The 14,740-nt window shown below is 34.6% G+C and overlaps 1 protein-coding gene across 3 annotated transcripts in view; it reads right to left on the bottom strand.

The window, feature by feature from the left end:
* Positions 1-429: 429 nt before the first annotated feature.
* The window catches only part of rasgef1ba (RasGEF domain family, member 1Ba), a 32,216-nt gene continuing 17,905 nt past the window's right edge, over positions 430-14,740 (bottom strand). For all 3 annotated transcript variants that reach the window (XM_088910388.1, XM_088910390.1, XM_088910389.1), the window contains exons 8-14: positions 14,587-14,689; positions 11,108-11,187; positions 9,551-9,646; positions 5,292-5,387; positions 4,602-4,725; positions 3,580-3,652; positions 430-2,729 (exon numbers count right to left, since the gene is read on the bottom strand). In XM_088910388.1, the coding sequence (XP_088766514.1) occupies positions 2,705-2,729; positions 3,580-3,652; positions 4,602-4,725; positions 5,292-5,387; positions 9,551-9,646; positions 11,108-11,187; positions 14,587-14,689 (597 nt within the window). In that variant the 3' untranslated portion in view covers positions 430-2,704. The remainder of the gene's footprint in view (positions 2,730-3,579; positions 3,653-4,601; positions 4,726-5,291; positions 5,388-9,550; positions 9,647-11,107; positions 11,188-14,586; positions 14,690-14,740) is intronic.

Genomic DNA, 14,740 nt, shown 5'->3' with positions numbered 1-14,740 from the left:
TCATTTCAAATATATCGACAATTACAGGGCTGGAGCCCTGGGTTCACTTCCTGGGGTGCTAACTGCGCAGGTTATATTCTCCCATATCCCTATGTTCACATGGGTTTGCTCCGGATACTGCTTCATTAAGTTAATTGGCTTTTGACACTTTTTAATTTGTGTTTAATACTTGTATGTCATAAACAAATTATCCACACCTGAAACAAACCTCACACCCAAAGAAGGCTCCATAGCTGAAACATTTTGTTTCCTTTCTTCCCTTTTCAGAAATGGCTGCCGTGTGTCACAAATTTGGTACTGCACTTCAGTTGAGGTCGAAGTGGATTCTAAATGAAAAGTACTTCGTTAATGATTATTGTTGTATTCAGCAGCTAATGTGTGCCAAAGTTAAAGACAAAAAATAAGACAAAAATAGATCAGATTAAATCATCATTAAACTTCATATTCAACATCCTTTATTTTTATTTACAAAGTTTCTGCAGCTACATAAATTATAAACACTTGTTTTATGCCATATACTAGCATGGACAGAAAAAAAGGATAAATTATTTACACATTAAGCCACAATTTATCATTTGACCTGTTGTAAGAAAAAGGTAAGGGCATTGTAAACTTGACAAGAGTAAAAAATTAGCAATTGCAAGTACCCTAAAATGATAATCACTTACTAAGTTTTATTTTTTTAAATAAGTTGAACAAAAAAGTCATTATTATCTAAGAATGTTGTGTACCTCTTACAAATTCAAAAGATTAAAATAAATGTAATAGGTAATACAGGGGACTTCTACATAGGGAATAATAATATAAATAACATTGTCCATAAAAAAGCAACCAAAGAGATCTCATTAAAATCCCAAAACCTTAGCAACGCCATCTCTGAATATAAATACAAACGCTGAAGAGTCATTATGTAAGACCTACAAAGATGCATCATATCATAAATTAATATTTTGTGTATCTCAACAACATAAAAATGGATAGACCTCATACAGGTAACCACTTGTCATGAACTTTTGAAACCAGTGAGCTACACTACCTCATTCTTAAAGGGGAACCACAATGCTATTTTTAGATTTTGGGGTTTGAACGATTTAGCATTGATATGTGCATTTGAAACCACAATAAAAGTCAAATGTAAAACCTCCAGTTTACTTAACAAAAGAGATCACATTTCCAGATATGCGCAGCACCACATTCTGCCATTCAGAATGAGGCAACAAAACTTCTAGTGACATGAAGCAGCCCTATTACATTGTGAATACATGTCTTTTAATACAATAGAAATATTACTCTCGATTTGGAGACGGTTTAGCTTATAAATGGATCTTACTTGTTAACTCTGCATGCAGATCACATTGGAAACTTTCTGCAGTGAAATATCTGCTGCACAACCTGTACTTAATATGCTCGTAGATGGCATTATATTAGTTATTATAGTGACTAGTGAGAAGGAAGGGCCACTTCACGTCACAATTCGTGGGAACAATCGCCTATGGCAAGACCAAGAGTTTTCAACAAAATGTTGACTTGCAGTACTTTTACAAAACTCATGATTTTGTGCTCAATTCAAAATTTGTCATATTTTTCCATACTTTAAATGAATTGTTTTTTTTTACTGAGATTCAATAACTGGTCTGAGAAATTGAGACTGACATTCCCCTTTAAGCAGACTGAAACTGGGATTAAATGAGATTTTTTGTGATTCCTAAAGGTTTTCAATCACACATAGTGGACAATTATAAGTGCCCGAAGCTAAATGAACTTCAATGCCCTTGTAATACATTTAAAATGACGGAACACAAAACTAATCACAAACAGTATCTTCACATGTACAGGTGGGTCATCTTCGTGATCACATGCCAAAGTGATACTTGAAATGCTTTACTGTATCGTAAAGGAATATATTAGTCACAAAAAATGACATCTTTTTTTTTTTAAAAATGCACTTTGTGCAGTTAACAGAGAACATTTAATCCAGAAAACGTGATCAGAATGTGCTTAACCACTATGGGTAAGAATAACATAATAATTAATTATATTTACAAGTACAAAAGTATATATACATTTAAAACAAACTCACAAATAACATTATTAACCTTAATTTAATTAGTTGTATTCCAGTTAAGGTATTCAAACACTTCTTCTTTATCCCATATATTCAACACCAGTCCCAAAACAATAGTTTTCAAATAACTGAGTTAGCCAGCCAGCAGCAAACTCATAAGTAATTCAAAACAAAAATAAAATTTGAAATTGTATCGATGGTATCTGTAAAGAATCCATGTCCCTTAATGCTGTATGGAATGACCTCATCTTAACGTAATGGTTGATTCCTGAAGATGTTTCAGCCAATGCTGTCACCTTGCAGACCATTATTTAAATGAAAAAGGAAGGTAAGCATCTTCTTCAGTATTATCCTTGGTAGTTCATTGTTTAGAAAAAGGTTACAAATTCATAAAAAAAGAAATGTTTCCTGAAATATCACGATCAATAGAGCAAAAAGTTACCTGTCTTTTACAGTTTCTCTGTTATAGCTGCTGGTGAACAATGTGGTCCATGTCAACAAAGCACAGATTGTCATTCCCTTCACATGAGAATACTTTTATCATCATGACCCAATGCCTCATTCAAACATTGGATTCCGTCATTTAATGGCAACCATAAAACCTGTTACTCCATAGTCCACTATCTTGTTCTTCAGTACTTATACTCTATTAAGTAGAGAAGACCTATAAATAAAAAAAATACAATTAGATCTGAACCTATTTGTTTTCTTTATATGGTTCATCATCAAATTTATGCAATTTTGTAAAGCAGCAATTACTATGATTAGAGGTCTAAAGAAATATGCCGGGGAACTGAAACAATAAGTTATGAAAAATTCTCATTTCTCGTTTGGTAAGCAGAACATTTCATTTGATCTCAAACAACTTTGAACTGATATACACATCCAAAAGTGCCCCAGAGTATGTTTACAGACACATTTAGCCAACACAAAGTGAACCCTCAGAAAAGGGACACCTTAAAACCAAATTACTATGGAAGAGTAAAGCTGCCCATTGCCACAATTAATTTTGATGAGGAGGCATGACTTTCTGTAAGACAAATACTTATCTCCTCTGTCACAGAAAATAACAATGCCATATACACATTTGGGATTCTTCAGGCAATGTATACATTGATATATTAAAACTTTACCACATGTGACTTTCCATTCCCAGATAAAACAATCAGCATTATACTGCACCAGTCACAGCTTCTATAAATCTAAAAACATCCCATAGGTCTGATCTTAGAATTTCAAACTAAATACATAGGGTATTTGTCTGTCCTGGCATTTTTCATTTCAAATTTTCATAGTGAGATTGTAAAAGATTGCCACTCTTAATATTACCTTTTGACCAAATTAACACGAGTCCCCATTTACTCCTCGACACATAAATATGAAAATGACACTGTGAATAAGAAACTGATTAACTATTAACTATTGAACTAAATACAATTAAATTTTGGGGATATCTGGTTATGTTATTGAACATGCCTCATAAATGAAGATGACCTCTGAGCTGTTATACACACCTCAGAGACTTCCATCTTTCCTTTTCAATGTGGTTCTCAGGACCCTCACTCTCGTATGAGGCCAAGTAGAGTGCTGTATAAAGAAGAGGTAATGTGCATTAATCTTGCCATGTATAAACCTCTTACAAACTTAAATTGCAGATTATCTTTTCAAAACACCAACTCAGTGGGAGCAGACATTTTCATTAACATAGGCTGGCACTGATAAGAATCTCCAAAATTATTTGGTACTTGTACTGAATTGGAATAGTTTTAAAGGTATGCCATTAACAAAAAAATACTCAGGTAAAAATAATGCTTTATATTGGCAAAATTACTTAACAAGAATGAAAACAAACTGTAGGAAATTTAAAACTATAAATTATGAAAGCAAAGCAAAGGCCTTAAATGTACACATTTTAAAGGAATGTGTTCTGAAATGCGGAAGGTTTGTTTAAAAAAAATCCTTTTGGCACGGTTAAATCATCCTTAAGAAGTTTAATAGATGCAAAGATTCTCATTTCCCATACAACAACCAAAAACATCCCTACTGTGGTCTATAATGTTATCTTTGTTTTATTTTTTTACAGCGTGTAGTGTAGTGGATACACATTTTCTACTTGTGCAATAACACAACAAAATCTATATCTAGTCTCTGCGTATGAGTGCAAATGATAGATTCAGAGCAGATTTTAAAATAAGGGTGGAGATATTCTAAACTCCTGCAGTTTGAAATAAAGGGGTTAAGTACTGTAGGTGTAACTTTATTAGGGTTAAGAATCCTATAAATCCATTTTTTTGTAATAAGAATTCATATACCTACCTGAACTTTATTGAGAACAACTACAGAGTAGTAATACAGAAAATAGTGTCTTCAATTCTAGTTCAATAAAAAGAGAAGCACCCTGCTCTAATTAGGTTGAATTTTGTAACTGAAAATCATCGGGCCTAAATTCTTTAAACTGAAATTTTTAGAATTCTAAATCATAATGATCCTGTGGCTGATTTTAGCAGTTATATTTGCGAGCAGGTCAAATACTTACCATCTTCACTGAACACTGGTGCTGTAAGGAGATACTGAAGGATCTTGCGATCTCTCTCAAAGGGACACTCCACTTGCTTCCATGTCATAAACTCACTCACTTGCTTAGCGAGCTCCCAGAATTTCTAAAATTAATGTGTAATAGAATTATTTTCTGTTGCTCATGTTTATTCTTTCCTGTCTCTAAAGATGAATGTTCTATATGTCTTAAATTAAATTAACTACTTCAAAAGACTAAACAAAACCCATTATGTTCTGATGCACAGATGTACTGTATGTACAGTATTTCAGGATGTGAAGTTTGCAATACTAAAGTCATATACCTTATACATATAAAGATACCCAGTCTGAAAAAAGTGCTTTCAAGCAAGTAAGAAAGAAAAAGTAAGAAAACTAGCTCCTCATGCAGAATTGAGAAAACCTATTTTGGCTTTGGCTAGCCAGTCTGTACTGAGTCATGGATATTTCAATACTTTCCAGTTATATGGACTATGCCTATTCCCAACATGCTAAGTTATATGTTAGTTGTACATTTTACTTTTGAATAATTATTTTTTAAGCTGAATATGTTAGAACATCAAAATAAAAATAATTAGAACATTTTCACTTCCTAGTGAAAGCATAATCGATACATCACTAATTCAAGAATTGAGATTAATCATCTAAAATGGAAAAAAGAAAAAATACTTACTTCAAAATTGATGTGTCCATTGGGGAGTCGGTTAGCACAACCTTCATTTAAAAAGTAGATGTCCTTGATTAATAAGCTGAAGAATGGAATAACAATCTGCACACAAGAAAAAAAACAACTTGAATAAACAACTCCTACTATTAATTTGGCTGATGCACTGATGCTTTTATCCAAAGTGATTTTCATTTGCAGCTATTTATGAAGCTAGGTATTCTACTGGATCAATACAGGTGAAGTACCTTACTCAGGGATACACCTTAAACCTACAACCTTTCATTTACAAGTTCAGAACCCTAACCATTGCTCCACACAGCTGTGTAAGATTTTTTATTTAGAGAACCAGAAGAATCAGATATGTTATCTTACCTAAAGTCCAGTTATGCCACAGATCTTTAGTTAAAAACAGTATGTGGGTTTGAAAACTGTCAGTTAGGTAGACAGTCATATAAGCATTTTAAATAAGCTGCCTTCAAATGGACTTATGTTAGTAAAGAATTTGACTTGAATTAGAATTAGAAACTGCTTTTCAGAATGGAAGAAAGGGATAGTAGCCTCTGATGTACTTAATGACAGTAACTACTTCCTTCTTGAAAATGCATCACCTCAGATAGCATATGGATTGTTAGGCATAGTTTAAATGAGGTATTTTACACCAACAGATGTAAGCACATGTTAATTTCTGTTTTTTCTCACTGGCATCCCATAACCTGCCCAAAGGAGAGGGAATTCATGTTTATTGCAGTAGCACAGTAAAATGAACAGAAGTACTTGCCCATGCAAATGTATACATCTTGGAAAGAAAAGTTCAAATTAAAAAAAAAAACAGTCCCTAATAGCCTTGAAGTAGCAATGCAAAGAAAATTGTATACAGAAAAGGACTGGAACACAACCAAGGCTCACAAGCATGCTGTTAGGTTCTACAACAAATGACAGTATAATAAGTACAGAGTGGACTTCATCCTCACCTTAGATGCTATCTCTTTCATTACATGGGGAACACAATGTATTCTCAGCAAATGTTTTACACAGGTGACGTATACAGCCTGATCCCACAAGTCTTTTCATAGGATTTCATTACGGTTGTGCCTGTATGTCAAGATTCTAAATCTGATTTCTAGTCCAGAATTTCTTTCCTCTTGGCCTTTTTATTCAGGTTTTCCAATTCTAATGGGTTTTAAGTCCACTAAGGCTTTACTCCAAGAACATAATCACATATTTAGCTCAACTGTAAACAAGGGGAATACTGATTAATATTTCAAAAGTTTCTCATACTTTAAAGGTAGAACAGACAGAGCAGGGTCCACAATTTGCAGTATTGAAATCTGTGTCTTAAATTGGGGTGGGAAACCATAAATAACCTCTATCAATTCAATACAAATCATTTATACATCTACTTGTGTTATGTTATTATCAGGAAAACTTCCCTCTTTAAAAATTAAATATTGAAAACACTTTTTTCTTACTTCATCTACAGTAAGCAACGTGAACAAAATGTTCAAAACAAACTCAGCTGACTTTGGGAACACAAGAGCTCTGTACAGTAAAAACAGAGCATTGTTTGGAAAGATATGACCTACATAAAATTCCCTAGAAGTCAAAAGAGGGAACATTCCAAAGGCCTGGGAAAATTCCTTCACGTGACTTCTAATTCTCACGGTCACAGTCTAACCCTTTAAGATCCAAAATACACTGACCAGGTATCAGTCCCCTCACCTTCCTGAATACAATCTGTAGTATTAAAAGTATCAAAATTAAACAAAATAAATGCCTGCAGTAAATATGCAGATTATATCAGAAAAGTGTATATATTGTGACACAGAAGTGTAAAAATGCAGTGTACTGTTAGCTGGTAATTTATAGTCCAGAATACCCAGTTGAACAAAATGTAAGTGGGCTTTCTGCCTCATTTCCAAAAAGGAACACAATATCTTTAGAAAGAAAACATCTATTTTTACATCAGTTTCTGTGAACTAAAATATTGTCTTCCATGCTGCATAACATTACAGTAATAAAAATTACATCTGTTTTATTTTTCATATAATTAGGAGAGTAATGCTAATAGTGATTTTTAACAAAGTTTATACAAAACACTAGGTTTTACTGATATGTTTGTAAGCCACAGATCTTTAATGTCTGTCAGGTTTTCCACCACTTTTTTCATTTGTTTGGAGGTGCAATGGCCTAATATAAATAGACGACTATATCAGATTTTCTGTAATAATTACTCATCGTGATCAGACTTTTTTTTATCATGAAGGCATTTATTTTCACTCTGTACATAATAATGTGATTAACAAATAAATCATTAGTTACATGTATCTTGGCACTTGTTCAATTGTTAATATTACCTAATATTTGGCATATTTGTGTGGGAATTTAAGTAGAGCAGTGTGAATTATCATTGTTTTTAGGTATTAATAAATGAACAAGTATATAAACAGGCTTTAAAAGGCACTCTGTGCATCAGTTTGAAAATTAAATAAAATGATAGTGTCCCATTAGAAATTGGACACATTTCTTAGATCTAGAATCCTCAGACCGATGCACCCTGGCAGAAACAGTGTGTGCAGGAATGAGCACATGTGTTTAGATTTGCCAGACAATGATATGAAATATTTATTAAGCCTGGAGAGCATTATCTCTTGTTGACTACAGGAGGATCTCTTCAAAAAGTGCTAGTGAATAACCCCCACACCTGAATTCTGTATCATTTATAAGGGTCAAAAGTAGCTTTATGGCACTCTCCCATCTCTTTCACTTTTTCTATCTGTCATGTCATGGCTGCATTGACAAAACAGTTTAACCATTCTATCCCACTTTACTGCAGGACACATAACAATCGAGTTACACTACATATGGATTATGAAGAATAACTGGAGACATCACCTGCAAACTTCTATGGCTCCAGTAATGATTCTATTATTTTGTCACATTATGATATAATAATTCGGGGCCTGAATACTCCAAATGGAGTATTAACAGTTGAAATAATACCATAACTATATAATCCAGTGCTTGCAGTTGAAACATGGTGGAAATATATCACTTGTTCTATAGTTCTTGTTGTAGATGTCATTATGTACTAAAAATTTGAAGAGATCTATTTGCTTGTAAAATGTTGAATTATAGAGACATTTATCACATGTCTGATACATGGAACAAGTAATAGGCTTATTCCATGCTGAAAAGAGAAGAAAGAAAACACAATGTTTTGGCCATAGAGCCTTCTTCAGGTGCGAGAAAGACAGGGTGGTAAGCAAAGGTAATGTAGCGGGAGAACAAAAGTTGGGAGAGAGGAGGAGCGAGGGGCGGGAGCAGGGGACAGAAAGAGAGGCCAGTTAGGAGGTGTGAAGTCAGGATAGGTGTAGAAAAGTGTGAAATGAAACCTGCAATGAATAGAGAGAATTTAGAAGAAAAGTAGTCTGTCGTTAAGAGAAGGGAGAAGGTGTGATCCTAGCTGCAGGATAATTTTGGTTTCTGTAGTCTTTCTGATGTATGAGTTCGGAAAACCGTCTTTGAGAACACAGATGGAGAGATTAGAGTGGTCATAGCCGTCAGAGGTGAAATGAGAAACAATGGGCTTGGAGAGATATTTAATCTTCACAGCCCTAACATGTTCTCTGAAGCGGTCTCCGAGTCTCCTTCCTGTGATACAGGAGAACCATGAGTCTCTGTGTTGGCCCACCAGGTAGATACATCTGTTCTGACCAAACTATCCTGTTCTCCTCCCCACATGTCCGGATGGCGCCCGGGCTAGGCACCATCTGAGTTGGATGCTGCATCACTGCCATGGATCCAAGAGGGACATCGAGGATAAAGCTATTGTTTAGGAGGATTTTGCTGGTCTACAGAGATCTGCATGGAGTACTGACATATAGAAAACTTGATGAATGGATTAATACCTTTATTCATTTTTTCCTTTTTTTTAATTGTATGATGTTAGCATGCCCAAAGGGATTAGGCAGCCAGTTGACCTTGGACCCCTAGAGCTTTTTTTCACCTTACTAAGTTTTTGGTTCCTCTCCTCTGTTGTCTTCTGGTCTTTTCTGTTCTGTATTCACAACTTGATAGTCATTTGCTTTGTTAAGCGCCTTGGGGCAACCTTTTTGTGAAAGGCGCTTTATAAAAATATATTAAATTGAACTGAATTGTAACTATATATAAATTCCAGAGCATTTCAAATTTGTTAACAGCCCTACTCATTCCAGTCAAAAGTCCTGGGGAGCAACTGAGTTCCTTGATCTGAGTGCTGTATTTACCTTTTCTCTGCTGCTGTGTGCTGTTAAGGATCTCTGGGTTGCCCCACGCAGTGCAGTTCTGTAATTGTAGAAATTACTCGATGGATCCATTTGATGCTGCAGAATCAAAATCAAAAGGTCAGCTGCCATAAAAGCTAAGACTAGTAATAAAAGCTAGCCATATGATTTACATCCCTTAATATCTATAACATTTATCAATGTTTAATGATATCTAATCTTTTCAGTATTCTTGGTCAGACAGCATGTGACCTGTGATTCAGTTATTTTCCTACACTCAGTGTAGGGCCTAAAACCTTGGGTCTTAGGTTCGCTTATTCTCCATTTGCACAGCTGGGACAGCTGGGCTAAAATAGGTACTTCTCTCGGCTGCCCCCCAATTTTATTTTTTGTTGTTTATATGTTAAAGTAACCATATGTACCAAACTGATTAATAATAAATTGTACATGAAACACTTTGTAATTAATTCTCCAATCAAATACTGTATATAACAAAGATATGTTCTTCATTCAGTAGAAGTTCTAAATAAGTCATCACTTTTTTTCCCTTTAAAAGACATTATCAAAATGCAGTCACTTCTCAAAATGTTGTGGTTACAATGTAGTCATATACCAACAGCTACCAAAATAGCAATAACTCAGCATACAGTATATTGCTAGAGGCACTTTTTCTGAACAGATCGACTATTATTTTCTTAAAAATGTACCATAATGAGGTACTTTGATCTCTACAAAAAGCTCTCTTATACAACTACAAGAGAAAGTCTGACTTCTGGCTGCTCTTGGAAAAAACTAAGGATCATGTTTTTTATTTACCTGGGACTGCCAAGCCAGCATGTCCAGGTTTAGTTGCATTGTCAATGGAAATAAAGCATAAAACCTAACTATGAAACCACGGTCAAACGTTTTAGCTACAATCTAGGGATGTGGTATCCTGATTAACATTTCAAAAGACTCTTTGACTTAAGGACATGATCTGTAGAGGACAGAATTCAAAGGTCTAAAGGGACATTTGAAATGACTGCTGATCGACTATCTGTTGATTTAAGTTCCCAGGAGGAACACTGAATAATCTCACTTGACAAGAATCATTTCAGAAAGAAAACATAGTGTGAAATATCTGAACTACTCAAGAGATCAAGATCACAAAAACAAACTCACATGTCCGTATATTTTAAATTTTCCACTGCATCTGCTCATTATTTAAGCAAAAACCTCCAGCAAGACAAACTTGCAGTTTCATGACAAAAAAGGGGAAAAACAGCCACCATGCTTGTTTTGAAAAAAACATGTTTATGGGCAACATCAGACTGGAACATGAAAGGATATGAGTTTTATTCTTAATCACTTAAACCAGTAAATCTTCCATACCCATGCACTGATTTGACTTTTTTCATAAAAAGCCAAATAGTTGTATTTAAGTGAATCAGATTTCTCAGTGTAAGCTCTCATAAACTCACGCATTCACCCACATTTTTTTCACCTGCCCACAAATGCTGTCATTATCCCATATCCCACACTTGATGAAAAAAAACACAACTCAAACTGGATTGCCCTTACCTCGAGAATATCAAATTTGGCTGTTTTAACTTTGCCCCAGGTCTTCTTGAGTCGAGAGACTGGGCTCATGTTCATGCCAGCTGCAGTCAGAGAGGAGTGGTATACCATGTCATTGCAGAGAAATAATGCCAATTGAAGTAGAAATGATCTAGTCTGTTAAGTTTTCTCATAAGATAGTGAAGCAAATTTAAAAAGAACAATGGAATTTGTGTGTGCATCACTTCATTTCAAATTAAATGTTTAACATATGGTACATTGTTCTGCCAGAGTAGCAATGCAATTTAAGTGCCTCACTATAGACAACATATCACCTCATTGTTTTCATTTAGCACACAGCACAGAGGAGCCATTTCAAAAAGAAACTGGCCATCTGCTGTGTCTAAGAGATAAACTTTGAATAAATGTACAATTAAAACGTCAGTGCTTTATAGTAAAGTATATTAAATTATAATATATGATCAAATTAAAATATTAAATAATATTAAAACTACTATGTAAAATACATTTTACATTCAGCAGTGGGAAAATGAAAAATAATATAAACATTATTATTAGTGTATATAGTATCTCATTTTTTTAATTTTGACAAAATATGCCCCATCTGGGGAAAAAAACAAACTTATGAGACAGCAGAAACTAGCACAAACAGGAGTGATATAATTCAGACAAACTGTACATACAAAATTACACCACCTTGCTTCTTCTAATTTTTAATTTGTGAATTATAAATTATTTCAACTAATTATAGCTACAATCCTCATCCAAAAATGTGAGGGTTATATACATACAGTAAATATACTGTAACTAGGTTTTAGATACATTTTAAAAAGTGATTCTTTCAATACAGAATATGTAATATAATATTACAGTTATACGGTATAGTACTTTCTGGACATTCCACTCAAAGCACTTAACTGGGGACTCCCCTACATCACTATCAATCTGTAGCACCCACCTGGATGATGCAATGGCAGCCAAAGTGCGCCTGTACCACACATCAGTTATCAGTGGGGAGGAGAACAGACTAATGAAGCCAATTCATAGATGGGGATTTTTAGGAGGCCATGACTGGAAAAGGCCAGGGAGAAATTTGGCTAGGATACTGGAGTTAACACTCCTACTCTTTTCGAGAAACACTCGATTTTTAATGACCACAGAAAGTGAGGACCTTGGTTTTACATCTAATCCGAAGGATGGTGCCCTTTTTATAATTTTCTGTCCCCATCGTTATACTGGAGCATTAGAACACAGTATTAGTATTAGCACAAAGATCACAGGATGAGCTGTCCCTACTAGTCCCACTAACACCTCTTCCATCAGCAACCTTAGCTTTCCCAGGAGGTCTACCATCCAGGCACTGGCCAGGCTCCCACCTACTTATGTTCAGTGGGTTGCCAGTTGTGAGTTGCTGGGTGATATAGCTGCTGGCAAATTTTTTGAACAACAACAAGCTGTTCAATTAAATATACAGCCCAGGTGAACTTTGAGAAGCTGGGGTATATACTATAAAATATTGTGAATGATAAAAGTAAATTGAATTCCAGTGAAGGACAGTGAAGGAGCGAAAAGACAAATTGATAGAATTCAGTGTGTGGAAACAGAGAGGATGATGCAAAGATATAGTTAGGAACTAGTGGAATTGTTCTTGTTAGAAACAATGAAAAAGGACATACAATTAGATTTAGAAGTGTTTTTTAGTAAGGTCAAAGGAGATTTTGTAAATAAGACAAGAGGGTTTAAAAAAAGTAATACAGTGGAAGCTGTTGGAATCGATTTCTTCAGAAAATGAGCTCCAAAGATTTAAAGCTTTCCAGCTTTTTTTAGACATATAAATTGTCAGAGGAATATATAGATGTTGTGCGTCAGGAGAGAAGATTACAGATTCACTGGAAAAGAAATATAGCTCCCCTTACTCCATTACAATATAGTAACTTTAGCTTTTTGAAAGACAGTTTTACTCTATAATATGTTTCACTAGAATAAAACAATAAATGTAGCTTTTGTGTGTGCTGCCGTTTTGCATTTTTAAATACAGTTGTATAAAAACATATGACCTTCAGTGTCACAGTTTATTAATACTCAAGTTACTCCCGATCCCTGCATATATTAAATTTGTTAGCGTTTTTAGGTCTAAACTGATGGCTAGGAGATGCAACCTCCTTTTATTGTGCAATGTCCCATAGCTGTGGATTAAAAATAAACACAAAAAGTATGCAAAAAAGGAAACCTTTCCCATGACTGATTTGTTCTTTTTCTTTTCTAATTTTCCTTCATTCTCCCTAGAGAGATGTTGTAAAAGCCATTGCCTTAGGCAAAGTCTCCTGGGAGAGGCCAGCACAGGGACAGCTGGCTTGCCTCTTCACACAGTGAGCCTGCCAATTGCCTGCTCTGTGGTCAGCACTGACCATCTGCTTACAGGACAGTATGCCAGCACATTCCCCTTCATCCTCTTTCACAATGAAGGCGAGATGCTTCACAACCACCTCTGCCTACAACACTTGTCACCACTAAGGACCAGATGGAACCTTGCCTTGCAATATAATTATTTAATTGCTTTGACTTGTATAGCACTTTTAAAAGATCCCACTAGATATATAGGAAAGGATCTTCTCAGATAATAATTTATTACTTAAATTAAGGGAAAACATTTTATAGATAGCACAAAAAGCAAAATAAAAACCTTGCCCATAGTGGAAATTAGGTTTTATTACCTGCTAATACAAATAGTGTTTTTTGTGTCTTTTTTAACAACCAAGTTGTCTGAACTACTTTTTTTCAACGAACCTTTGTTTTACATCTCATCTGAAAGACAGCTCATCCTCCAGCACATTACTCCCTGTCACAGTACTGGAGAAATGGTTTGGAAATTATGGTCAATAAATTATATTACTGCCTGCCATTTGTTCTTTGAGCTCTCCCATCTCAGAGCTGATCAAGTCCAACCATGCTTATTTTGAGACCTTATGAGATGAGACTACTAGGTGGTAATGCTGATGTCATATCAAATTGTAGAAAATGGCAACTCTACAATGTTTCTGAACAGAACTGGAGAATTATATTCCATTTTAAATAATATTTTCTCTAAAGTTTTAGAAAGTAAATAAGCAAATAGTGATGTATTCTTATTATTTCATATTTGATTTATGTAACTTATTAACAAATGGTCGCTATTTACCTATTGTTTTTGAAAATATATATACAGGCACATTTAAGTGCAAAGCCATCATTAAACTGTGAGACAATATTAAGCAAAGGAACCTTTATTATGTGACACAAACAGGTCAACTAAAATCCTTCATCCATATAAGATGAAATATTTATGCTGTTCTATAACTCTGTTGTCTTTGAAAGTAGACAGTAAAATGGATTCAAACCCTGACTAAGAGAACAACAAACTTTCCTGATTTTATTTTCTTCAGTGATAAAACTCCTTTCTGCTTTGACTAAGAAAATCATCCTGGCTTCAAAAGAGTACTTACATATAATGGCCATCAAAGAGTTAAAGTTGCCAATATTAAAACACTCCCGTGCAACATCAATAAAGTATTCAATGACTCTTGCTCTGTGTTTCTTCTTCACAGGCTGTAGTAAAAAAAAAAGGAAAATAAATACTCTGAAGCATATACAATGACA

This window comes from Atractosteus spatula, chromosome 3 (genome assembly GCF_055471065.1).
Source record: "Atractosteus spatula isolate fAtrSpa1 chromosome 3, fAtrSpa1.hap1, whole genome shotgun sequence".
Lineage (NCBI taxonomy): Eukaryota > Metazoa > Chordata > Actinopteri > Semionotiformes > Lepisosteidae > Atractosteus > Atractosteus spatula.
The sequence above is the reverse complement of the archived record's forward strand: the minus strand, read 5'-3'. Positions and strand labels throughout refer to the sequence as shown.